Below are 24,264 nucleotides of genomic sequence, written 5' to 3' on the forward strand. Positions count from 1 at the left end.
TATCTTGAAAGGGCTTTCAGATCATCACCTAAATCACTCGCATCAGTATCGCGCATGTCATCAGGTGTCAACACTGTCTCTAGTGCCCTGCATTGCTGGTGTAGGTCTTCTTCGGGTATCGTGAGGAGTTTTGGAATATCATACAACATCCCAAATATACTGCTGTGTTCCTTGAGCTGCACGAAACGTTCTTCAGCTGACTGTATTGCACAATCTGGCACCCGGTTAAAGAATTCAACTTTGAATTGTTGTTTGGGGTCTCTTATGGGATTATCCTGTGCCTCGTAATCAAAATGTCGTCTTTTTTGGTGACTCTTGTATTCTTGAATGGGTGGGAAAATAGCTTCAGTGTGAAGTTCCTCTGCCAATTTCTGTGCAGTCTTCAGAACGTTTTGAAATCCCTCATCTGACTGGTAAGACTGTAGGTATGACTTTGTTTTGTCCAGTTGTTCCATTGCTCCAGATATATCAAGGTCAACACCTTGGAGTCTCTTGCTTACAACATTTATTTCAAACTGTATGTCATGCCACAACACTAAGCCACACAGAAATTTGAAGTTATTTATGTTTCTGGTGATTCCATTTGCCTCTGCCACTGTTCTCCCATGAACAGTTCCTGTCATAGCATTATCCTCCATAATGGCAACTATGGCATCATCTATCTTCCCAATTTGGTGTTTGATAGGCTTCATCGCCTCCACTCAACTTTCCCATCGTGTGGCACTCAGTGGTTTCAGTGTCAGAGAGGATATTCCGAGATGTTGCTTCAAAATCTGCCGTTGATGAGTTGATGCAGAGAAAAATACATAGATCTTTGAATTACATTAAAAAATTCAGGAGCCTCACTAGAAGCTGATGCTGCATGAACTGACCAGTTCAGTGAATGATAACTGCATGGGACAAAAAAAGCTCAAGGGTTTAACTCTCGGATCCGTGTCCGCACTCCTCTGTTCTTTCCTCTCATGTTGGCACCATTATTGTAGCCCTGACCTCTCCTGTCAGCTGTCGCAATTCCCGTATCTTCCAGCTTTTTAAGAAGCACATTTGTCATACCAGCTCCTGTAGTATCATCAAGGTCAATAAATTCTAGAAAATGCTCTCTGACAGTCACCATTGCAGGGACATTTTCTCTGGGTTCTGTTGTTACAAAATGCACCAAGTCATTTGTTCCATATGGCTGATGTCAGGTGTTCAGTCCAGAATAACAGAGTGAGATCTTGCTGACTTCAGATCTGCCACAATCTTCTGTTTGACTTTTGTTGCCAGTAACTGTATGATCTCATTTTGAATTGTTTTCCAAGATAGTGGGTGGTGACTCTTCTTAGCTGCTCCTGGAGTACGGCATCAAATTCAGCCATCAGCTCCACAATTTTAAGGAAGTTTCCATTGTCTGGCACATACAGCTGATCTGAAGTGCCACGCAGTGCTAGGTTTTGGGTACCAAGCATTCTCACAATGGCAATGAGCCTTTTCAGAACATTTTGCCAGTCAAGAGACTCTGAAGCAATCTTCTCTTGATGCTGATCATCTATGGTGGCCTTTAACCGTAGTCTCATCTCAAACTCTTTCCACCTATGGAATGCTCTCTGGTGATTTAATGCCTTCTCATGGCATGCCAGATTTTTCCAGTCCTTTGTTCCTGTAGAACCCAAAGTGGCTGGAACATTAGACTGGAAGAGTTTGCAACAAAAACAGTATGCAGCATTCTGGATATTTGAGTACATAAGCCATGGCCTCTCCACTTTGTCACCATTGGGGATTTCACGCCAGTAATGTGTTGGATGGAAACTTCTGTTTTCATTGTCTTTGGGGAACATGAAGTTTTTCACTTGCTGTGGCCCACGCAGTACAAGGAAGTCCCTCAGGCTACTGCTCAAGTGGGTCCACAGTCCTTGATCATTTAGACTTAAGGAACTAAACTCAGCAGCAGCTGTTTCTTGCGCCTCCACCACCCTCTTCTCTGATCTACACTTTTCTTCAGGAATGTGCATGGTTACATCCATTGGAGATGGAGATATGTATGCTGCAGTAGCTGCCAGGTCACCTGCACTCTGACTAACTGGAAGATCAGGCATCTCCTCACCACTCACATCCTCACTGGAACCGGAAGGCTCACCGTGAACATTTGTGTCTACGTGTCTCAGGAGAGCTCCTTCCTGTTTAGTTAGAAAAGCTTCCTTTACTTTCTTTCTTTTTCTGAATGCTGCCCCAGAGGGACATTTTCTTCTTTCACTCAAGACTGCTGTTCTGTGCCAGCTAGAGTGGCTCTCAACACTCAATAGAAGGGGACAAATAAGCAGCCTGGTAGCAGGGCCTGAGCGAGGGAAGAGATCAGCATCTTAAGGGCCTAACTGGCTCCTACTACTTCAGTTGACTGCCTGTTCTCCTCAAGTGGGTTCAGGGAAGCAGCAGGAAACAGGAAGCTCCCTGAGAAGCTGGTGTTAATCAGTCCAGGTTGCTGGGGGTGCTAGAGAGGTACATAAGAGGCTCCTCCTCTCTCTCCCTGCAGCTCCTGCTGCTTTCTGTTATTCCCTCTCACCTTTTCTCCTGCCTGCCTGTTCTGTCACTTGTGCCCTCCTTCCTCCAGCACAGCACTCCCCCATCTCTGTGGGTCTAGAGCAGAGAGAATCCAGATGCAGACACAATTTTCTACACTCTGGGTCCTAGTGGCATCCCCGCACGGTCTGGCACCTGAGGCGGCCGCCTCCGTTTGCCTCATGGTAAGCCCAGCCCTTCCCCCTTGGTCGCCTTCTTGCGACAGTCAGTCAATGGGGCTGTACGTCTGAAAGGAGAGCTTTTGTTTGGTGGCCTGGGTCCCTGCAAGAGGCTCTTGGTGTGGCTGACTGGGACTCAGGGCAGTTAATATTACCAAGCAAAATAGAAAAGAACCACCTTCCAGTTTTGCTCGAGGTCTGGCAATACTGTATCCCACAGAAGAGGGTGAACACTTTAAAGATTCCAGGCCAGGCTCTCAGCTGGTATAAATCGACATAGCTCCATTGGCTAGAAGAGGTCCTGCAATGCAGAGCACCTTTTGATATTGTAGAATGGGTTGCTGCTGTTGTCTCAGGATCCATTCCTATGGGCCCTCTTTCCTTAAAAGGCTTACCTACACATGGAGCGATCGGGTTCTATTGCATTCGGTCCCCCTGCATCACCAAGAAACTAAGGTTCAATGAGCAGCATCAAAGTGAAGAAGTCAAAGAAGACAGAACATTCTGCTCCCCTCTAGCAGGCTTAAAGTATGCAGCTGCATTTGAATAAATACTTTGTAGCCAGGAGGCAGGCGTAAATTAATTGGTGTTTGAACGAAAAGGTTACTTTCCTCTTTCATATATAGTACTTTACACTTGACTTGCAGGATTATTTTCTGTAAATCATACATTGCACTTCAGTAATTTATCTCCAAACTTAGCACAGCCAAGTCGGCTCCAGCTGTCTCTCTGCATTTCAATGCTAAAGCAGATTCTGTGGGGAAGGAAACACACCAGTACATTTATTATCATATGTTTAAAAAACATTTTGCTGTCTGGACTCCAGTGCTCTGAAATGAAAATCAGGAGGTAAAACTTGTTGGGAACCCCATTGGTTAAATCTAATTGAGCTGGAGTGGGAAAGTATTTGCAAAGGTGAGAGTTTTGGATGTGAGGGTTGGGGCAAACCCCTTATTTGGGTTTAATACCAAATACTTATGACTTACGAATGAAAGAGGAATATGTAACCCATGCAAGGCTTTAGCTTGGTAATGTTTTCATCATGTGATTATCTTTAATGATCTTTAGTGACAGCCATGTATCAGCACACTTTACAACAACGTGACATTTCTCCTTTTGAGATTATCTTCTCACAAACAGTAGCTCCTATCCAGGGAACTATGGGAGGGAAACCCCCGTTACTCTGCTGAATGACATCCTACTACAGGGTACCACATCTGAGGTAGGGATCTTTGGTTTTGTGCTGCTTATGAAGTGGTAGTCGGGCACGTGATCCTGTTATAGCATTGGTGTTTCAAAAGGCAGGGCCCCAGTTGGAGCTTGGAGGACTTTAATAATTTACACCAGTTAGCAGTATATTTGTCAGTGCTGACAGCGTCCTTAGAGCATGGGATCTGTATCAGGGCTTGTTAGTGCTCATGTCTAGAACAGAAGCATCTGCAAAACAGCTCAGATTCAATGGAGACGCCTACACTCTGTAGAGGTAAGTTGGAAACATTCTGCATCCGTCACTAGGTGCCTTTCTGTAGCTGTCTTGCCTTCATCCCTTGATCAGTTTGGCCCGGAGACTTCCCATTGCTGTCACTCAAGGCAATGCGGGAACAACCTGGCCCTCTTTGGTCCAAGTTCAGCAAGGCACCTAAGCACATGCCAAATGCTGCCCCTGCTCCACAAAACACTTTATTCTTAGACGATAAGTTTGCTGTAAATCTATAAGATGAGGTCACGCAGTCCCTGCTTGTGCCATACCGTGGCCACTTTCGTGCTAATTAACACACGCTCACTTGCTGAGTTGAATGGAAAGACAAAAAAGGAAGTTTCTGGCAGGATTCTCCTAACAAGTCACAGAACCCTGAGGAAAAGTAGGGTGTTTTTGCCATTGGCTTGCCTATACTTTTCTTTCCCATGAGTATGGTCGCAGGGCTGGCCTTAGGACCCAGTAAGCCCGTTAGCTGCTGATGGCTGTCAAGTGGGCGGCACCTTGGGAGACCATGCTGCAGAGATGGTGCCCGCTGTCCTTTCCAGGAAAGCTGGGATTTCAGGACTCTTTTTCCTCTTTCCCTTACTGAAGCTAAGTTTCAAACTCTTTTGGCTCACACACGATCTTTGGGTGTGCTCAGAAAAGATGCCCAGGCTCACTTCATACAGTCCTGCCATGCCTTAGGTGCAGCTAGGCTTTGGGAAAGCCATAACCCCTATGCTCTGGTAGTGACTTTCCTTCCAGCTGAACTGAGAGAATGAAAGCCCCGGCTCCGCAGTCCAGCCCTGTTCAGCAAAGCACGCTAATCATAATGGATAAGATTTTCAAAAGCACTGAGTGACTTAGGGACCTGTCTCATTTTCAAAAGTGACATAGGAGTTCAGCACTTAACCGCCGTTTGTGCCTTTGAAAATCTCTCCCTGAGGATCACTCAAAGTCAGTGGGACTCAGGCTCTTAAGTCACATTGGCACTTCTGAAAATTTTACCTGAGGTGCTTAAAGTTAAGCATGCGTTTAAGTGCTTTGCTAAATAGGGATGGAGTGAAACGTGCTTAAATGCCCTTGGAGAATCTGTGTCATTGTCTGCCTGGGGGACCTGACTCCATCCCTAGGCCAAGGAAATGCATTTGGGATGTCTGTTTTCTTTGTGTTAATGATACTTTCACCTTCAGAAAAGCAGGAGATGCACTTTGAGCCTCACAGCTCTGATTGTCAGAGTCCACAGTTCCCGGCTCCAATGGGAGTAGAAGAGATTGGGCTCCCTGAAAATCAGGCCTTGCATCCAGTGGGGTATGTGGGCTTTATAAATGATTCCTAGATTCATGGGGTAAGGTCAGAAGGGACCAGTCGATCATCTACTCTGACCTGTCTCCCGCAGGCGAGAACATTTCACCCACTTACCTCTGTATTGAGCCCAATAGCTGTGAGTGAGGGGGTGACTCAGCCTCTGTCTTTGTGCCTTTCCTCCTTTGCTTTCCTGTTGCCATGTCCTTTTGCATAAAAGCAGGGAGTTTGTCCCCTGACAAGGTGTGTTCCCTTTTCCCACGGGTGGAGGCCAGGCTGAAGTCTCGTGATCTGGAGTGTAATAGCAGGGCAGGTCTGGATGCTCGTGAGCAAACCAGCTCTCTTTAGGTTTAGTTTTGTGCCCATGAATTCATTGGTCAGGAGAAGGAAGGGCTGCATTGCCTACCCATGGACTGAAAGCCTTGTGATTCTGGGTACAGCCCAGGTAGCAGGACAGTTCTAGGGAGAACCCCACAAGGGGAACCTCCTGGAGTTTCCCCCCAACATTCAGGTCCTCTCTTGTGGGTTTTCCTGTGCAGGAGGATGGCTTCGCCATTAGGGTATGTCTACACTGCATCATAAACCTGAGTCTGTGGGACCTCGGCTTGTGGACTCTGTGTTCCCAAGTGCACGCTTGAGCATCCTCACTGCATTGCAAAACTCAGGTTTTACAATTGCTGGACCCACAACTGTGCTAACATCCATTTTGTGAGACGTAGACTTTCTGACTCGGGTCTGCAGCTTGAGCAGGGTCCCCACTGCAAAATACAGGGCTTGGACCCGAGTCTCAGCAGGACTCAGGCTATGACTCACCACTTTAACACGGTCCTAGGACCCAGGTCCTGAGTGCTTACTGACCCAAGTCAGACTGATTTGTGTGTGGATGGAAGGGGGGCTTGGGCTCAATCCTTAGTGTGCAATGAAGACATATTCTTTGTCTCACTGGTAGCCTATGACTCCAACCCTCTCTCTAATGGAGTTAACCAGGGCCACTCACTGTGCCTTCCATATTCTCCACATTCACTGAATGTTTGCCACTGGACATTATCTCCCATGTCCCTACCACATCTACTGTGCTCCGTCATCTATGACATACTAGAGTGTAGAGAGTCTGATCTGGCAGTCCTTGCCCAGACAAAACTCCCATTGACTTCAGTGTGAGTTTTACCCGCTCAGGGATTACAAGATCAGTTTATTTGCATTTGTATTACACTAGTCCAGAAGAAATGTATTCCTTTGATTTAGGTATGGTCCAGGCAGGGGCTCAGTTCTGCTCTCACTGAAGTCTACAGAACCCAGGAGTTAAATCTCACTGAAACTCCAGAACACTTTTCAGCAGTGTACTTTAATGTTCTGTCTCTGCATTTTAAAATTAGCTTCACATAATGACAGCAAAGGTAGCAATTTCTCAGGCATCTAAAAAGTCCGGCCTTTACATGTTCATGTTGCTGATGAGTGTATGGTTTGATAGACGTGTTGGCTTGGTTTAGTAGTGTTCTGCGATTGTGTGATAAAACAACAGGTCTAGCACCGCAGTCCTGCAAACATTTATATGTGTAAAGTTAGGCACAGCTCTTGCAGGAACAAGTGTTTATGAGTGTAATAATTGAACGGCAGTAATGCGTCTTTCCACAAGATGGTGCCCTGAGAATATGGATTCTGCTGTAGCGCGTGTTTGTTGAGAGCCAGCTATTTATTTAGAGACGTTTGTTATTTCAGCCTCAGTGGAAATCATGAGCTCAGTCCAACAAAGCATTTCAGCACACGCTTAACTTTCAGCAGGCAAGTAGCCCCTGCTCATGTGCTTAAGTTGCTGGGCTGCGGTGCAGCGGTGTCTATTGTTTTGTGTATTTGGTACTTTCCCATCGTGATTATCCTGCTACAAGACTTTTCAAAATATAAATGGAGGCTTGTGCATTTAACATTAAATGCTGAATCCCACAAGAATCGCACCGAAGTTCATTTTTTAAATAAAAGTCGTTCAGGAAAGACACATGATAATTTAATTGTACTTTGGGTAACACACCGGTACAAAGGTGGCAATTCGGAGTGCTACAAGATCGATTAAATGTATAGGCAGGGTGGCCTTGAGGTGAAGGCATTAGATGGGGACTCAGGAGATCTCCTCTGGCTCTTCACAGACTCCTTTGGCCAAGATACATGGGGGCCGACTGAAGGCCACTTAACAACGTACTTCACTTTTAGCACGAGCTTCAAGTCAAGCGGTGATTAAGCGATTTCCAGAGTGGTGATCGGTTTTAAAATCGGGTGGAAGTGCGTTCTTGAATTGTGGCCTTTCTCTCTCTGCCTCCGTTCCCCATCTGTAAAATGGAAACAGTTGTCTTGTCTGCCTGGCCTTTTTCTGCCTTGTCTGTTTAGGCCGTGAGCTGTTCGGTGAGACGGTGCTTCAGGGTACGTTGACACTGAAGCTGGGAGTGAGCCTCCCGGCCCGGGTATCCAGACACGCACTCAAGCTAATGTGCTTAGAAATAGCAGTGTGGCTGTGGTGACCTGGGCCAGCCACCGGAGGGGTTGGGTGGGCTGCCGCAACCTCCGCACTTCCCATTTTACCTCCAGCAGAGCTGGAGCATGGCTGTCTGCCCGGGCAGGAGGAAATGCAGCCTGCTGCCATGTAGACATCCGCTGACTGACTCTGGCTATGTCTCTGCACAGCCCCTGCCACCGGGGGGCCCTGGTCTCAGCGGCGGACTCTCATTAACACTACTGTGTGACGGATCTCGCATCAATCAAACGAAGGCAGTTCTGAATAGCCCTTGTCCTGAAACCTGGCCCCTGTTGTATTTGAAAAGCTGCTCAGATTTCAGGCTTTGGGGCCAGGTTCCTAGTGACTGCTGTAAATCTGGAGGCACTCCAGTGGCCCTGGGGGAACTGAGCACAGACTGTGGACGTCATGCTGTTAACTTGGCCATACCCTTTTCTGAAGCCCTCTCCCACACAGCGGAACACCCCACACTCTCCCTGTTGCGAAGACTTGTGACCTGGTGTCATCTCGGACGCCGATCCCCTCACATCTGGCTTGCATCCAAATCTTGCTGCTCCTTCCTCCGTACTATTCCCACCCCCTGGCCTTTCCTCTCCATCCGCACAGCTCCCAGGCCTCCCATCCTGACTGCTGCAGCGTCCTCCTCCCTGGGCTCCCAACACCCGCGTCGCCCTCTGCGATCTGCACAGCTCTGACCGTCACCCCTGCACCTGCTGCCATCCCCGCTATGAATTCTCCGCTGGCCTGGCTCCCCCTCTCCGCTGCATCTGAGCTTCTTGTGATTGCCTCCCAGGTCCTCCCTAATGCCTCCCCTCTTTGCCCTGGTCTGGCCTGGCATCGCCTTCCCACCCGCTCTGCCCTGCCAGTGCTGCCAGCCCCATGGTGGTATTTGCCTGCTTCTCCTGCAGGGGGTCTCCTTGCTTTCTTACGCTGCTGCCCCTGAGCTGGCCCCACCTCGCCTCCTTTAAATCCCCTCTGAAGTCCCACTTCCACTGCAAAGTCTACAAGACATGTGCTGACTCATCCATTCGGCCCGCTCATTACTTTAGCCAGGGAACCATTGCTGTGGAGGGAGGGGGCTGGGTCACTGGGGTGGATTCTGGGCCACAAGGGGGTTGAACTGTAGAGTGGGAATATTTTTCACATTTAACTTAAACCAGCACCACAACACACTTGGACCTACATCAGACACCCGGCGGTCGTCACCCAGCTAACCTGCCTTGTGTGTCGTATCCCTTTCCACACCTTGGGCTGTCTGTCCTCTTAGACTGCACCCAGATTGGAAGCTCTTCAGGGCAGGGTCCATCTTTTTATTCTGTGTTTGTGTAGCACCTGATGCCGTGGGGTCCAAACTGGGGTCCTAGGTGCTGTGGTTAGAGAAATAATAACGTCCTCTGCTTCTCAGGGCAGGGTCCGTGTTTTCCTCTGTGACAGGAAGGCAGCTAGCATGCTGCGATCTAAGCAATAAATAATACGGATTGCTGAGTCCAGTCCATCACCCAATGCTGTCTTCTGTGTTCACTCGTGCAGGTACAGTCACCAGGCAGTGAGGAATGGGGGGAAAGCTCAAGCTGGCACCCACGAGATGAAAACAAAGGGTCCCGAGCCAGTGATCAGCCAGCTCATCGACAAACTGAAACACATCAACCAGGTGGGTGCAAGGGCAGGGAGTGGGGATTGCTCTGGGTGGGGGGAGGTGGCGCGTTTCCAAATCTGCCCTGCTTTGCTCAATTAGATACGTTTCTTGGACTTTATTGGCATGTGCAAATGACAGCGGAGTCATATGATGTCAGTTGTGAGTATGGGACCCAGGGCCACGACACACGTGTGTGCCCAGCTCCACCACCCTTATGGTCCAGACTGGAACTTGGTGCAGTCTTGAGGAGGGGTGCTCAGGGAGCCAGGCTTTCAGGCAGGGGCGCTTTAGTGGGGTTCATGGGCACAATTGCACCCACAGAGACCCCAGAGCAGTATCTCTTGTCCCAGGGGACTCAGCCCAGCTCCCTGTGCTGGGCATTGCAACCCAGGGACACTGACCACCCACAGCAGCACCACAACCCTCATCCCAGCCCAGTGCAGAGGGAGGGCCCAGCAAGGGGTGGGGGTTGAGAGCAAGCTGCCCCACACTCCCCCCGACAGCAGTGTCTGGTCTCAGTTCTCTAGAGCAAACCCCTCCATGCTCAGCACATTTGATGGCAGTTCTGTGTTGTGCGGATGAGGCTTGTGAAGATAATTGTTATCCTTTGTCCGGGGGAGTGGGTCTGCAGAATCTGTTCCTGCATGGAGGCCATGCTGTCAGACACTGCAGCTGCATCTCCAAGGGGTGGGATGGTTTTGTGACTGACACATTAACGTAAGGAACATGCTAAGTTTGGGGTAGCAAAGCAGTCATCAGATCTCAAGCTTCATGTCACAGACTGATCACCGCAAGGGCCAGGAAGGAATTTTCTGGCCTTGCCCAGTTTTCCTGGTGCTTAATGTGAAGTTTTCATGTGCACCTGGAGTGTTGGGTATTGGTCCTGTTGGAGGCAGTTTATCAGGCATGATGGCCCCAGTCTGAGCTGATGTTTCCACTCTAGATATTCTTCTTGTGACAAATTAAATCAGGATTGCACCGATAGAAGCAATATGGTTCCATTAGTTATTGGCCGCCTTCCCTCTTGCTTCCATTTGCTCTGCCCTGAGTTAGCGGGATGAGGAGCACGCGTCCTTAGCACCACCACCACCAGTCTGTGCCCCAACAGCTCAGGATTAGGTCCTGGGCTGGCTTTCTTTAAGATGACCACTTAACTTCCCCATGTTCTCTCTCCTGGTGTCATGGTTTCTTGGCTTCCTGCCTTGCCCCAGACCAGCAGAGCTCCTGTCCACCCCTGGACTCTGCTCTCATTCCTGTGACACTAGTGTGCAGCGATGTGTGGTTGTTTTAAAATGCAGCTGAGGGCTTATGCCTTTGCTGTTTCTGGGCACAGACTGTTTGGGGGCCTTGTGGGTTCAACTATCCAAGTAATAATAATGTGCCCTGTAATATGGCTGAGTTACCCAATTTAGCCTGAAAGCAGAGTCTATGCAGGGAGAGCTTTCTTGTGAGCTTTCTTCGTAAGCTTTTGGACACAAACAGGTTTAAAAAAAGCTCAAGGAGGCTAAAACAAAACCACACTTTCAAGGCTGGCCTGCAGGTTGGTTTTGCTCTTTCGGAAGTTCCTAGCTGAGGTGGTTTGCTGATGACTTCTTCTTTTTTTCTTCAGTGAACACCAGGGAACTGTATTCATAGCATTCCCTGGTTTGAGTCTTTAGGTCCCCAAGACACACCTCTGTTACCTCCCCTGTGGGTGTAAGTAGCAGGCAGTTTTGCTTAGGAATTAACTCTTTCTGTGCTCATGTGACGGTGAGCCATGTACACCCTGACACAGAATAGCAGAGCTTACTGTTGGGGCGCAGGTCCAGTTTTCCTTTACATTCATACATGCCAGCTTGCAGTACTTTACAATACAGGGTAACAGGTCTTGCTTATTAAAAGGAGAAAAAGTCATAATCAGCTCCCTATTAAACTGTGAAGAAGGCAGGTTTCAGCCTGCTGGTGATATTTTGCTATTCACAGTGAGAAAGCCACACTGAACAAAACATGCTTATTAGCGTTCTTGAAACTGCGGCTATACAATGATTGTGAAATGCTGGCTGCCAGATTGGGTCAAGTCAGGTCTTTGCTGATCGGTTCAGGCTGCAGGGAGGCTAAGTTTCCTGGACTAGGAGACCAAGGGTAAATTAGTCAGTTGAACTGAACTGTGTACTGGTAAAGCTACAATATATGTAGCTGAAAAAACCAAAACAAAAAAAAATAACTCCCAAATTTTTCAGTTTTGAAACTGAAAAAAAGAAATTGAGAAAAAGGAAGTGTGGAAAGCCCAGTGGGGAGCTGGTCACAGGACAGGTTTCAGAGTAACAGCCGTGTTAGTCTGTCTTTGCAAAAAGAAAAGGAGTACTTGTGGCACCTTAGAGACTAACCAATTTATTTGAGCATGAGCTTTGCATCCGATGAAGTGAGCTGTAGCTCACGAAAGCTCATGCTCAAATAAATTGGTTAGTCTCTAAGGTGCCACAAGTACTCCTTTTCTTTCTGGTCACAGGACAGCCACTTACCACTGCTATTACCAGACCAGTAGATGGCAACCAAAGTCTGCAGCTTTACCACTATCTAGTGCAGTTCAACTGCGCTTTTTTAATACATGTAAATATACAGAATGTGAACACTTTGAAAAATCAAACGCCTTTGTGAAAATGTTAACTTTTGGGGCAAGGCCATTTGTCATTGGAAAAGAGTTCAGAAGAAAACATTTTGAAAGCAAAAGATAATACCTGAGAACTAGCTATGAACCAGCTATTCATGCCAAATACATTAAGCCAAGCTAAATGGCTCAGATCCTGGTAAAAGGAAATCTGGATTTTTCTTAGACTTGAGATTTTGTGGATTGAATCTCACCATTGTGCTTAGTTCCTTGGCCCAGGAAAGTTTCTCTGTCTCATTCACATCTGCACTGACAATGGGCTCCCAAAGAGGAGGAGATATGAAAAGCTGCAATTCTGGTTGGGTCAACAGTCATGTTGTAGAATGCAGTGTGGAATCCCAAACTGGAAGAGAGACGAAAAGTAGCTCATCTGCTCTACTCAAGTGGAAAGCATCTTTTAAAGGAGGTTTCCTCAGGCTTTCAGTGTCTGTTGGAGAAGAGGGGCAATGAGTACCGCTTTTCAGTGGTCAGCTCTTCGTGCTCAGGTTTCTGAAATGCATTCTCTGTAGGTATCCAGCACATAGCAACAATGTCTTTCAAGTGGCTCCCAGTCCATTGTTTTGATAAGAGGAGATGCAGCTTTGATCCCAGAGACATATGTAGGCTCCCTTTCCAGTTAGTTGAGTTCCAAAACATTTTCTTTAACTCTTGGATGTTGCTAATAGATGTAATTTATGTTTTACAATGTTTTAGCCTTTATTTATTATATGCTATTCATGCTATAAAAATAAATACTTTTCCAAAAGCATGACAAAGCTTCAGAATTCTCTGGAGATGGTTCAGGTTTGGTGAATAAATTGTATAGTTCTGTCACTCATTAACCAATCAGTTTTCTCCCTCTGAATCTAAATAAATGCGTTCATAGCCTATAAAGCGCCCCCCGCCCCGCACTCCACAAGTTGTTTTCTGTGTTGTAGAACTTGCATGCTTTTCAAGCAATCATGTGGACCTCATTCGTACACTAGAATGGAATGCCCAGAGGTTGGAAGGAAAGCAGCCAGTTAAAACTATACAAAAGGGGAAATAAAAAGGTCTGTCTGAATTTATTAGGTTTGGTTTATGGTCTTTAAAAAATAAAACACACAGCAGTTTGAGTAAGTTTAATGTCTCAGGTCAGATCTTTTTGGGGTGAGTGACATTTTCTGGAGCATGATTCCTGATAATAAGATTGAAACACAAAACAGCTTGGCGGGTCTTTTTAATGTGTGATTTGTGGGTGGCTCTGTTTATTGTGGGTTGGTGGGTGAGCTGGTTTATCATCATCATCATGTTAGTACTGGGATTTTTTAGATTCCTTTGCCTTTAGACCAAGCTGTGATTTGAGTTGCTTTCACTCTGTGCCCAGAAGCATGGATGGCTCATACATAAATATTAGCGTTATCACATTTGGGAAGTCAGGGATCTTTTTGACGGAAGTGAGTTTTAATTGATCCCTATTTTTATTTCTCAGAGCACCCTGTGAGGTAGGGCACTGCTGCTGTTCCCATTTTGCTGCTGGGGAACTGAGGCATACAGAGGCTATGGTCCCTCAGGGAGTGTCTGGCAGAGTAGGAACTTGATCACAGGCATCCAAAGTCCTAGGCTAGTGTCTTAACCATTGGACCAGTCATAAGCTTATCAACCCCCCTGCCCCGCCCCCTTTCTGGTGGGTCTATCTCCAGGAAGAGGAGCATTATTTTGAAACGATACTTGGTAAGAATTGGAATAAAACTCCTAAAAGGAGAATAAGTGGGCAAGATAATGTCATTAGAAAATTGAGAGGCCTGGAAACATATTTTAAATTTCCAGACACTGGAGTGCAGGACTCATTTAAAATATTTCAAATATATTGGAGCTTGACAGATCTTTGGTTTGCACATCAAACAGTCTGTAATTTATTACACTGTGTAGGGACTGTGTTTTTATCATATTGCATATTCTCTAGCCAGAAATATAACAGCCAGCTAAGCTCTTGAAAAAACCCATTTGGGAATCACAGTCCAGGCAATAGGCTTTCACAAACCCTGGGAAATTAACTTTGATTGATTCCCTAGAATATAGAGAGACTATGTGATTTCTAGGAATATGCTTGTTTTACAAGGTGAAACCTTCGTGTCTTTTTCTCATGTCCAGTTTAAGGCCCTGATCCTCCAGTCAGGTCAAGGTATTGGGCCTTCTGGGGTTCTGCAGGGGGAGCTCCCAGGTAGGATCAGAGTCAAAATTTGGAAGTGCAAGAAGCAGTAAAACTCAGCGTTCTCGAAGGGGGAAAGCATAAAGATGAGAGGCAGTGTAGTGGCCAACACACACAGAGCGTTTGCAGACTGGGAATCGAAGCTCAAACAGGGTTGTTTAAAGGTACTTGGATTGACTAAGATTATGTATTCGGTACTTGCTGAGAACGGTTGCTACGGAGGCCGTGCTCGCATGGAGTCATTTGGAAAGTGGCCAAAAGGCTACGATGTTATGGAATCTAATATAAACAAAACAGGCCTGGAAACTGTATCACAGTCTTATGCCTAAGTGTCCTTCTATCCCCTGATGGAATGCCTGAGTCCCAAGTAGGGTGACAAGACAGCAAGTGTGAAAAATCGGGATGGGGGCTGGGAGGTAATAGGAGCCTATATAAGAAGATGACCCAAAAATCGGGACATCTCGTCACCCTAGTCCCAAGGGACATACCAAGGTGGGTTTATTAGCTTCCCTCCAACCCCCACCTTGGTAAAGCAAGACCATACTGACTTAGTAGCTGGGAATACATCCCTGGCATATACTATGGACACCGAGCAATGACAGCAATGCGTTTGCTGAGCAATTGCTGCACGTCTGTAGGCAAAGAAAGTCAGTCTGTCTGCCCCACCTTCAGCAGATAAAAAACCAGCAAATATGGTGCCCACCCAGTGTTGAGATTGCTGCTCTCCTTACAAGGGCTGGCAGGTGCCATGATGCTACTCAGGGGGAAAAGGGTGGGGTGGACTTAGGGAGACTATCATTTCCTGCAGTAACTGTAGCTCTCCCATGTAAAGTCATCACTGCATTCCTGCAATAATCAATGTGGTTGCCAGGTGTCTGATGTTACCCATTGCAGTGCGTGTGCTGTTGATGATATTTAAGAGGGACCCATGTGGCTGTTGTAAAAATGACTTTACTGGATAATGTCAGTGGATGGTTTCAAGTGGGTGTCTTGTAAAATGCGTTATGGGAGACCCTGAGGATTTCAGAAATGTGTTTTCCACTTTGGAGAGCTAGAGACAGATTAGATGAAATCCCCTCCTGATGCATTGTATTAGATGTTGCTGTATCTCCCGCTAACATTGCATTTTAATCTGGTAACCATATGATAGCATAATAATTAACAAAATGTGTAAACTGCCTGATTTTAAAATAAAACGATACCCAATATTTATCAGTGAACATACAATATTTAACAGCCTATAACAAAAGGAGTCCCGGCTGGCTAATTTTCCAGTTTTGAAATGAATGTATTAGTGCTACAATACTCAGACTGCTGCATGTACAGAATATAGTTGATCAAAACCTCACAGGAAATATAACAAACAAAATAATGATTTGGGCATGCCTTTGGGGGCACCCTTATGAAACTGTTTGTAGCAATTAAAATATTAAAATCACATGCTCTTGAAAGCAACCAGATGTCACAATTATTTATATTTAAGGCTACTAAATAAAATGACAGAAGATTTTTTTAAAATGTGTTTTGGAATGTATCAGCTAATTCCTTTTTCTACTACATGAAATCATCTATAGTTCCACCAAGTCTAGGTCTGGTCTGTAAAGGCTAACTATGTGGCCCTTTTGTGACTCAGAAGCCATTCATTGGCTCTTGTTACCACACCATTGTAAATATTCGCTCACCAAGTCTGACTGCATATGCAAGCAGCAATTACAAGAGATCTGCTAGGCCAGTTAAATTAGGGGATATGTGACATACGTGAATTAAAACAAAATTAGGTTTGAATATATCTGATTTTTAATTCCAAAAATATTCTTCTTTCCTTGGATATTTTCGTAACACTGGCTTTTACGAAGTATTGCCACCTGTCAGGGCTCTATCTACAAACATCCCGGCTTTACTGGGTTTAATGTGAGAACCCTCTAAGAATAGGTCACACAGAGTGTTTTGTTTTTTTTCTAAATCAGCCTTGAGTTAATTGAATTGATTTTTTTAAACTACTATTGGCTAAGGAATAATCTGCCTCTGTCTGACTTTGTAGTCAATGTATTGAAACTTAGGTTTCTTGACTGTTGTACTTACTATCTTCCCTTACGCATATACAATCAGAGTGCTTGCAGCAGTTAAATGTTCTCTGGAATTTGAGGTATTTCCCATTCTAAGTCTACAGGATAGTACAAATGCCATGGTAAACATAATACTATGCTATGGGGCAGTGAACAGTCTTGTTTTTTAAACACTGTTCACTACGGGTGAAATTCACCCCTGTGCAGAGGACTGGTGTGAGTCCTATTCACCACTTAAACCCTACTTAGCACACACACTAGGATTTTAGTGGTGTGTATTCCTCATGTTGGCCCTCTGTACGCATGTGAATTTAACCCTATAGCAGTAAGAGGTAGAAAAGACCAGGGAGGAACCCACTCCTGCTATCATTAAAGTCTATGGCAAAACACCCATCAACTTCAGTAAGAGCAGGATCTGGCCATGGATAGTTTATTTCCCACACAGATTGGTCAGGGGTTTTGGAAAGAAATAAACATGTCGGATTTTACCATAAAAACCCAAAGCACTTTGAGCCGTTGTCACACCCAGAGTTTACATAATGAGCATGCAGAGGTGGTTTTTAATAGGTGAAGTTTGCATCTTCGGTTGCATCTGCCAAGAGCGCTTTCCCTCAGAATGATCTTCAGAAAGGGATGGGAGGGGACCAGAAAAGGGACAGTCCTGTGCTTAAAAAAAACTAAAGGCGAAAAAGAAAAATCTCAAGTTTTTCCCAAATATTTTCAATCTCACCTTGTCACAGGGTTAACCACTCACTGTTGGGGTGCCTCCTTGTGGCTCATCTGTGGATTAGTTCTCAACCGGTCTGACGCGCGCGCCCCCCCCCTTGGGTTGCTCACCCTTTTGCCTCTCTGGACTCAGGGTGCTCCCCCTTTGTGACTCAGCCCTCTGGCCAGGTCACTATAGTCCTCCCCTTCCAAGCCCACCAGCCAAACGATCTCTCTGCAGTCTCAGACAGTCTTCCAATCCACTTCCTGCTCTGTGCCACTTTCCCAGTGGCCAGCAGGAGAATCCGGGCCTGCCCACTACTCCAGGTTCCAACCCAGAGACCCTATGCCTAGCAACCATAGTCTGCTCAAGTGCCAATTGAGTTCTTTCCTACCAGTCTTCCCTATCTTCTGGCCCATCCCAAAGTTGCCCCTGGAGCTTCCTCACCCCTTCTTGGGTTCTTGCCAGAGTCTGTAGTCCAAGGCAGGGCCCCAGGACTTACTCGTTCCTCCCCAGATCTCCTCTTTGCACCTAGCCAACTGCCCTCTTCTCTAGGGAGCGACTGCTGCACTCCTCCTGGCAGCCTTGTCTTACTACCAACTTCCTCTCTTTATAAGTCTATCCCAGCTGGCCTTCTTCAGCCATTAGGCCTCATCAGTCCCTGGCCTTCCTTCAGATGCAGCTTATCAGGTTAACCTGCTTTATGCGAGGTGGACGCTCCATCGCACCCCTTCTTGCTAATCACGCATTCCCTTCTGCGGATAATTTGATTTAGCGAGGATTATTTGCCTGTAGCCTAGGATCAAATTTGGATCAATGATTTCTTAGTGGATGACAAATCAATCAATCTTATTTCATTTTCATGGCAAAACCAATATTTTACTAAGCTGGCATGCTCAGAGGGAATCAACAAGGGTTGGATTTTGGGATATAATAAAACTAGCGTTTATAGGGTTTCAGCCCATAGACACCAGGGGAGTAATCTCAGCCCCATGGAAGTCAGTCAGCATTTCTTACATTTTAAAGAAAGGGAACTAGTAACAGGAGTAATATTTTTTAAATGAACTTGATTGCATATTAACCAGTTATTGCAATCGGTTACTCTTAACAACTAGTCTCACAACAGCTGCACTAGGGAGAGCGAGGGAAAAAGCAGAGATGTCCACTCTCTTCTCAGCAGGCTGGGCAGAATTCACCTGCAAAGTTTCTAAATACTTTCTGTTGCTGCTTCTGGGTCTTTTTTGCCATTGACTTCCATGGGACCAGGATTTCACCCCATGTTGTTAAGTTTGACATATTAACATATTACTAGTTAAGCCATTTCACCTTATCACGGCGGCTAATCTATATTGCTCTGTAGCTAGATAATAGCATGAGAAAAGGTGAAGAACTCCATTTTTGTGTCTTCAGTTCTAATATCAGCTGTAGTGCTTAATTTGCTGCTCATACAAAGACGGTCAGGTGCGTCCTGAAGAGTGTGTGCTTGAAACAATACAGTGGAAATCATTTGAAAAAATACCTTTAAACTGGATTAATTTTCTTTGCATCAAAACATGCAGCTGATGCACAATGGCACTGGAAAACAAACACCAGATATCCTGTAAGTATAAGTGGACTTTATCCTGTTATGAAGGAAATAAACTTGGAATTATAGTTAAATCACAAATCCCACCAACAATTGGATGCATAGATGTCCAATTAAGAGACTACAGTAGTTACTATGGGCCCAATTAATCATATCAAACAGCTTCTTGCTCTGTGTCTAGTCCTCATAATTTAGAATAAAGTTCTCATTGATACTGTAGAAGATAGTTCATGTGATGGATAGCCTCTCAAATACATACTTGGAAAAACAGATCCAATAAGCAACCATATTTGATGCTGCCTTGAGCATGGGGGTTTCACTGTATTTTTGTCCCTAAAAAGGCTGTTGCTTCAGTCAATTTTGACTTTCCAGTAGAAATGGTATCAACTAGAGGTGGCTGGGGAAAACTGTCACAAACAAATGTTGTGGACTTTTTCGACCATTTTTGTAAACATGAAAATTTATTCAAATTATCAAAATTTCAGTTAGTTCTAGAGTTGGTTAAAAATGGAGATTTGCTGAAAATGTTCCAAATTTAAATTGGGTCAAAATGTATAAGTGTTGACCATCTCTGGTGACTGAATATTTTTGTGTGGAGCGTGACAGTATGGCTGTGTGTTGTTGCTCATGGCCCAGGATGGGCCTGTGTTGCTGTCAATCTGATTTCTTACATTTTAAAGAAAGGGAACTAGTAACAGGAGTAATATTTTTTAAATGAACTTGATTGCATATTAACCAGTTATTGCAATCGGTTACTCTTAACAACTAGTCTCACAACAGCTGCACTAGGGAGAGCGAGGGAAAAAGCAGAGATGTCCACTCTCTTCTCAGCAGGCTGGGCAGAATTCACCTGCAAAGTTTCTAAATACTTTCTGTTGCTGCTTCTGGGTCTTTTACTGGGAGACTGCCACATTTAAGAACATAAAAACGGCCACACTGGATCAGACCAATGGCCATCTAGCCCAGTATCCTGTCTTCTGACCGTGGCCAATGCCAGGTGCCCCAGAGGGAATGAACAGAACAGGGAATCATCAAGTGATCCGTCCCCTGTCGCCCATTCCCAGCTTCTGGCAAAACCGAGGAACCACCACAGGGAATGGGTTAGGGACAGCCCAAATAGGACAGCCCAAAGCTCAGAGTGTCACACTGCAAAGCTAGGCCCCGAAGACAAGCGATAGCTTAAGTTCTGGGGATGGGGTTGGAGGAGAACTCTAGTTGTGCATTGAGACAGGAAGATTGATGCTAATAACTGCTTACAACACAAAATGGGTTAGAGGAAGGAGCTGTATGTCTTCATTTTTAAATGTGGTAGGTTTTCTGGTAAATCTGAGTAGGAGAAACTACATAATGATCTGTAACCACACATATACACAGACAGCCCAGCTGTCAGCTAGCTTCATACTTGTGGCCTTGGGGATAAAACCAGTGAGCGTCTGCTCCAAAAGAGCCTTCTGCCACACCTTCCACTAGATCTGGTGGGTTCCAGTGTTTATAGTTTCTGTTGTAGTGGCTGGTGTGACAATCCCAAACTGAAACACTAGAATAGGCCAGACCTGTTCCCTCCTCTAGAGGGTTCATTCACAAATCTTGAATGAATGAGCTATAAATCTCATGAATGTGATGTGTCCATTCCTCTAAATTTATTCTCTGGTCAGCTGGGGAATAGAATGAGGCGAATTCATGTCTTTCCTGTTCTAGAGACAGTAATATGTATCCTTGTTCGGTACATACCCACATGTCCTTTCCAGATGCTAGCAGGGAATGTCAAAGAGATGAATCCACCTTCTGGATTCTGTCTAGTAACACAGGCTGGTATTAATTTGTTTTAGCTATTTATTATTTACATTTATATGGGCCTTTCATCCTGAATGATCTGAAAGTGCTTTACTAACAATGTATGTTTGCAGTAATCACTTCACTTTAAAGAAATCCCGCCATCTTTAGGGTTTAAACCGTGCATGGTAGGGCTACGCACAGCTTAGGAGATGAAACGAAGAAGAATATGGTAAAATCAGGATTGGATGTTTTTCTAAAAGATCTGCTCTAGTTCAAACAGGAATTATTCTGGGGAAGTCCTATGGCCTATGTTGTACAGGAGGTCAGGCTAGATGATCACAATGGTCCCTTCTGGCCATAGAATCTATGAATCTACTTTAAGCTTCTGGGAAAAGGTAGGGAGGCCAGGACTCAACAACAGCACTCTTGTAAAAGGTGTCATGATCTCTTTAATGACCATACGTGGTCGAGAACTCAGTTTAGCATCTCATCCAAAAACCTTCTGCTCCTGAGCCTGATGCTGAATGTTGGTTCAATATTGACTGAGAGAAAGTGGGACACCTATTAAAGAACTGACACCACTTTCTATAGCATAGAGGTTTCTCTTGGAGGTATCCTCTCTACTTACTGATCAGACCTGACTCTGTTTAGTTTGTGAGACCTGATCAGATCACAGCTTGAGGTGGAATGACATCAGCCACTTAAGTTTCCAGACAATCCATATTGTCACCAGAGAATGAATGGAAGTTTTTTCAATGTCTAGTAATGATTGACAGTATTCATGTTCTTATTGTGACACCAGCAGATGTCTCAGGTATTTACATTAAAGCAGGTGTTTTGAGTCATAACTGACACACTAGCTACTCAGTAAGTCCGCTGTAACTTTGGACTTTAGTATTTATATATTACACATTTTCTATGTGTGCATGTGTATCTCTCTCTCTCTCACACACACACACCCACCCACCCCAATTATCTTTAAGGCATTGGCGTATACTACCCATAAATATTTTTGCATTTTAACTCTTCAGCTTGGTTTCAACTTTTAACCAAGTGCAAAAGCCATTCGTGATACTCCAGTGCCCGCGGTATTGGAATGTATGTAGCAGTAAATGGCTTTTGCAGTTGATTAAACCCCTTTGCTTGGTCTCAACATTTAAACTGCAAGAGCACTTATTACCTGTATATGCCCATGCCTTGAGGATTATTGTTATTATACAATATTTAAATGACTAATTGTGTTTTTATTGGTTGGTCTTTCTGAGAGCATGTATAAAAAGGCTCTGTGTGAAACACAGAGATCACTCTGGCTGTGGGATAAAGTTGCCTGGGGGATTATACAAGAGATCTGATGATTAGCAGGAACTTTTTTATATACATTACTTCGTGGCCAACTCCTGTGTGTGCCCAGGAGGTTTTACTAACCTTGTGCATCAGCAGATTCATTCTCTAGGGCTGGGTACAGGGCATCGCTCTTTAAGTGCCTTTGTTAGTGCATCAGCGGAGGGTATAAAGTCACCAGCACTGAACAGAAACAAAAGTCTGAGATGTTTCAGTTGGATGCTAAAATGATGAGAGCATCAGCTTCCTAGCTGAGTGGCTTGGCTCTGCTCCCATGCATGCAGAGTCTATTTGTTGGGCCTGATTTTGAAAAGGGCCTTCTTTTTGGTCAACAAATGATTGCACCTGCAAGTGACTGTGAGAGCAGATACTCGTGCCTAGATGCCGGTCTCTCTGATTTGTGGATCCGTCCAGGTAGCCCAGTGCTAGCATTTGCACCTGAGACGCTGCATCTATAAAGAGACAAACTGTTTGTAAAAAAACAGTCCCCTAGAGTGCGAAAGAAGACTGAGTGATCCCGTCCAGTAAACAAACAAGCTTGTACATCAGCCCTCTTTACAGTTCAGATCGGAAAGATAAATGGATCCATTTTACCCACTCACTTAATTCTAGATCTGTTATATATAGATAAGAGATAAAAAAGATTTTGTATATATATATATATACACACACACACTCTTTTTATGCCCTTTCTGCAACCCAGCTACTGTACTAGTTGGAGAGCTACTTTTAAAGCTAACCTTGCCCTGGGATAGTGCCACTCTCATAGTCTTGGAGAAAAGAGGCATGACTGTCGGCCAGGCCAGTTGGGTGCATGGAAGACAGAAGGCTTAGACCGGAGGCCCTTGTTTTGTGGAAGAGGATTGCCAGTAGAGCAGAAGGGAGATTGGGTTATGGCGTTCCTGTTGGTGAGACTGGGGAGCGTGGGAGAGAGCACAAGTTTAGGATCGCTGGTACGGATCTGATCGGTAAGGAGCGCATGCACCTGGTAGTAGTAGTAGTTATTAGTTAACACTCATATTGTGGTAGTATCAGCAGGCTACAACCAGGTTGAACCCTGTTGTGCTAGGAGCTGTACAAGTATATAACAAATGACAAGTCCGTGCCTTAAAGAGTTGACACGTTGAGGAAATTGCCTCCTCTCCCACTTCGTGTTCCTGTGTCTGATTGTCTAACCTGAAAGCTTGAAGATGATGTTCTGATGCAATTTAGAAACTGGTCAAAATCTAACTGGGGAAGAGAGCCTCTGAAACTATGTCAATTTTGGCTTAATCAACTTTGCCCTTCTTGTGCAGATGTCAAGGTCCAGGAGTCCCCCGCAAGTAAAAATTAATGTGGCTTCCTTACCCCCATATATCCAGATATATGGGTAAGACCAAGAGATGTCTTAGGCCCAATATAGTGGGTATGTTTAAGGACTGTAAATGAGGAGGAGTTAATCTGCCATGAGTAGCACCAGATTCAGAGTGATGTGTACAATTTTGTATACTATATTAGAGGAAGGACACTGCTGGATATGAGAGGAATAAAAAGGGGAATAAAGACAACCTGGGGCATTACAGACCAGTCAGCTTAACTTCAGTACCCAGAAAGATAATGGAGCAAATAATTAAGCAATCAATTTGGAGACACTTAGAAAATAATAAGGGCTAAGTAACAGTCAGCAAGAACAAACCATGTCAACCAACCTAATATCTTTCTTTGGCAGGGTAACAAGCCTTGTGGATGCGGGACAGCGGTAGATGTGATATATCTTGACTTTAGTAAGACTTTTGATACTGTCTCGCATGACCGTCTCATAAACAAACTAGGGAAATACAACCTAGATAGAGCAACTCTAAGGTGGGTGCATAACTGGGTGGAAAACTGTTCCCAGAGAGTAGTTATCTGTGGTTCACAGTCAGGCTGGACAGGCATATCAAGTGGTGTGTCCCGCAGGCACAGGTGCTGACTCCATGGGTGCTCCAGGACCACAGAAAAAAATTAGCAGATGTTTAGTTCCCTCGAGCAGCTAAACTCTCCCCTTCCCCCCCAGCAACTCCTGCCTGCGGCCCTGCTGATCAACTCCTCCCCCTCCCTCCCACTGTGCAGGAAGCACTGGGAGGGAGGGAGAGGAGTGGAGAAAGAGGGTGCTCAGGGAAGGGGGCGGGAAGAGGTGGGGTGGGGCTTTGGGGAACGGGTGGAGGGAGGGCAGAGCAGGGCTGGGAAGAGGCAGGGCATGGGTGGGGGCTTGGAGTGGTGGCAGGCCTGGGGCAGAAGGGGAGTCAAGCACCCCCCGGGTAGTGAGGAAGTCAGCGCCTATGCCTGCAGGGATCAGTTCTGGGTCCGGTTCTGTTCAATATCTTTATCAATGATT

The 24,264-nt window shown here is 45.4% G+C and overlaps 1 protein-coding gene across 1 annotated transcript in view; it reads left to right on the plus strand.

Annotated features, from left to right (window-relative positions):
* The window catches only part of GPC3 (glypican 3), a 281,890-nt gene that overhangs the window by 192,210 nt on the left and 65,416 nt on the right, over positions 1–24,264 (plus strand). The window contains exon 6 of the mRNA XM_073358506.1: positions 9,512–9,632. Coding sequence (XP_073214607.1) covers positions 9,512–9,632 — 121 coding nt within the window. The remainder of the gene's footprint in view (positions 1–9,511; positions 9,633–24,264) is intronic.

The sequence above is a fragment of the Lepidochelys kempii genome, chromosome 9, assembly GCF_965140265.1.
Source record: "Lepidochelys kempii isolate rLepKem1 chromosome 9, rLepKem1.hap2, whole genome shotgun sequence".
Classification (NCBI taxonomy): Eukaryota; Metazoa; Chordata; order Testudines; family Cheloniidae; genus Lepidochelys; species Lepidochelys kempii.